Source organism: Pygoscelis adeliae, unplaced genomic scaffold (genome assembly GCF_000699105.1).
Source record: "Pygoscelis adeliae isolate BGI_AS28 unplaced genomic scaffold, ASM69910v1 Scaffold112, whole genome shotgun sequence".
Taxonomy (NCBI): domain Eukaryota; kingdom Metazoa; phylum Chordata; class Aves; order Sphenisciformes; family Spheniscidae; genus Pygoscelis; species Pygoscelis adeliae.
Genome location: NW_008824232.1, coordinates 519,567 through 522,023, shown reverse-complemented (window position 1 = coordinate 522,023; position 2,457 = coordinate 519,567). Strand labels below are relative to the sequence as shown.

General features: G+C 52.4%; 1 protein-coding gene across 1 annotated transcript in view; it reads left to right on the top strand.

The window, feature by feature from the left end:
- Window positions 1–391, top strand: part of LOC103926089 (zona pellucida-binding protein 2-like) — a 2,676-nt gene extending 2,285 nt beyond the window's left edge. Inside the window, exon 7 of the mRNA XM_009334899.1 lies at window positions 201–391. Coding sequence (XP_009333174.1) covers window positions 201–391 — 191 coding nt within the window. The remainder of the gene's footprint in view (window positions 1–200) is intronic.
- The last annotated feature ends 2,066 nt before the right edge of the window (window positions 392–2,457 follow it).

The window sequence follows — 2,457 nt, the reverse complement described above, 5'->3', positions numbered from 1 at the left end:
AGCTCCGTGTTTCCGAGCCCTTGCTGCTCTCCCCATGCACACCCAGCCCAGGGAATGTAGCGGACAGGGTAATTCTGAGCCCTTAAGCATCAGGGCTCACTTTCCCTGACTCTATGTTGAATACAACTTTATCAAGCAGCCAGTGCCATTGCTCAGAAAGGCATTTCTACATGTCCTCTCCTCAGCTGTATACCCACCAGGGATGTTCAGCCCTCCTAAGAACAGCCAGTGCTCCCCGTGCCCTGTTGGGACCTACAGCCTGACCTATGGGGTGGCATTTTGCACTCCCTGCAAGGATGGCATGATCACCAGGGTGCCGGGTGCCAGCTCCATGATGCACTGTGTCAAGAAGGAAAGGACCAAGCAGGGTACACAGATCATCTGCTACTGAAGCAGGGCAGGGAGGGGACTGGGGGACTCTGAACTGAGGGCAGGCACTGCAGTGGGACCCCAGAGCAGCTGCCCCAAATATGTTGGTCGTGGCAACTTCTACAGCCCTTGGAGGTCCCTTTGGAGACAGGTAGCTCTTGTTTCTTCCATCACCATCCCTGAAGAGATCACAGCTCCCTCGCTACTCCTCACACCAGGTCAATGCTGAACAATCTGATTTCTCTCTCTCCACATTGGTGTCCCCAACTTGACTTGAGCTCTGACAACCTCACTGCTAGGAGTAATGTAGGTCACAACATCCCTGCCTGTCTCTGGGGCTGGGGAGAATTAGCATCAGGATTATCTCCAGGATCTTTAGCACTGGGACTTCTCCCTTTGAGTCAGTCCCACCCATTTCTCTTCCCTCAGCTGTCTCCATCGTGCAGAGGATCCCAGTCCTGCTTCTTATCATCTTGCCAGCATTACTATCCATCAATTTTCTCTTCATCCTGTAAGTCTGAGCTCCTTCTCCCAACATGGGACATTTTGGGGGCAGATTATTGGTGTTGAGTCCCCCAGTTCTACATTCCTCCTTGGAACAGGAGATGAAGGAAAACCTGAGCCCATCACTGTGACACCAGCAGGAGGTGACATGCCAGGTGACATGTCCTGCACCATGTTGGTGCAGGACACCAACAGCTGGGATAATCCTTGGCAATAGTTTACACAGCCATATAGGGAGTGGTTGGGTATGGCCTTGGGGAATCCTGGCCCTGAGGACTGGTGCTGGGTGGCTGCAGGGCTCTGGTGCTTGTTCCTGGCACTAAGTTCCTGTTTTTCACTATGGGCTTCTGTCTTTCTGTAGCAGCTCTTGTTACTGGTTCTATCAAGACTACCAGGTGTCATCTCCAAGGGCTTCCAAGATGACAGGAAGCACCACGAAGATGGAGATGGTGACCAGTTTCTTCAGGATCCCCAGGCTGGCCCTGATGCTGGACCTGCCAGTGACACCAGTCATCTGGACACCAGCACATCTCAGGGGGGTGATGAGGAGCACACACATGGAGCACCATCCCCTGCCGTGACCTTGAACCTTGCTACAGTGACTGATGAGACAACTCCTGTGCTGACCCTGGAGGACAGAAAGGACACTTTTTGAGGTTCCCTCCCTGTGCACAACAACATTGAGGGACAGCATCCCTCCAGCTACCGTTGATGTTTGTGTCCCCAATCACCTCACACTGGCTGAAATATCCAGCAACAGTAGATAGAGGGATACCCTTCTCCTCTCTGAATTTTTCTTCCCAAGTAGCTCTGACTACAACCGCTCCTTTTGCTAATAAAGATTGGCTTCTATTTGCATCTCTCTGCAACAGTGGATGCTCCAGACACAGCGGGACTTGGGGGTTACAAGGAGGGGACCTATCATACAGGTTGAACCAAGTGTTTGTCTTCAGTAGTGGAAGGCATCTTTCCCGGTCAGTCTTGCACTAAGGAATGACTCAGTTTCCTTCCTATACCACTTTTTTATACACCCCTGAAAAAGCAGCCCCTGGGAAGAGCTTAAGCCAGAGCATTTGCTGGGGTGAAGGTTATACAGGGCAGGGCAGGAGAAAGCTCAGCCTCAAATCTCTTCATTTTCAGAGCCAGGCCTTGCCATGCGAGGGACACAGGGCTTCGGGAAGGATTCCTAGCTTCGTGGCCTCAAAGAAGAGATGAGCAGCTGTAGCTGCAACTTTCCTGAGCCCAGCGGCTGTTGGAGAGGCCAGGAGAGGGCAGCAATGCAGTGCGGGAGGCACTGCTCCAGCACAGAACAGTCCGGGCAGGGAGTGGGTGATTTTTAGCAGAAATAGGTTCTGGATCCAAAATGCAAGCAAGAGAGGGGCTTGCTCTGCTTCTTGACGTAGAAGAAGCAAACTCAGAGCAGGGGCATTGGTCCAGCTCCAGGTCTTGTGTTCAGTATGGTAGTTTCAGGGGCACTAAGCTGTCCCAGGAAACTTAGCAGAAAGTGTGGGCTGGCAACTGTTTGCTGAGGCCCAATGAAGGAAGAAATGGTGCGATTCATCCGCTGCCTGCACCAACGGCCAG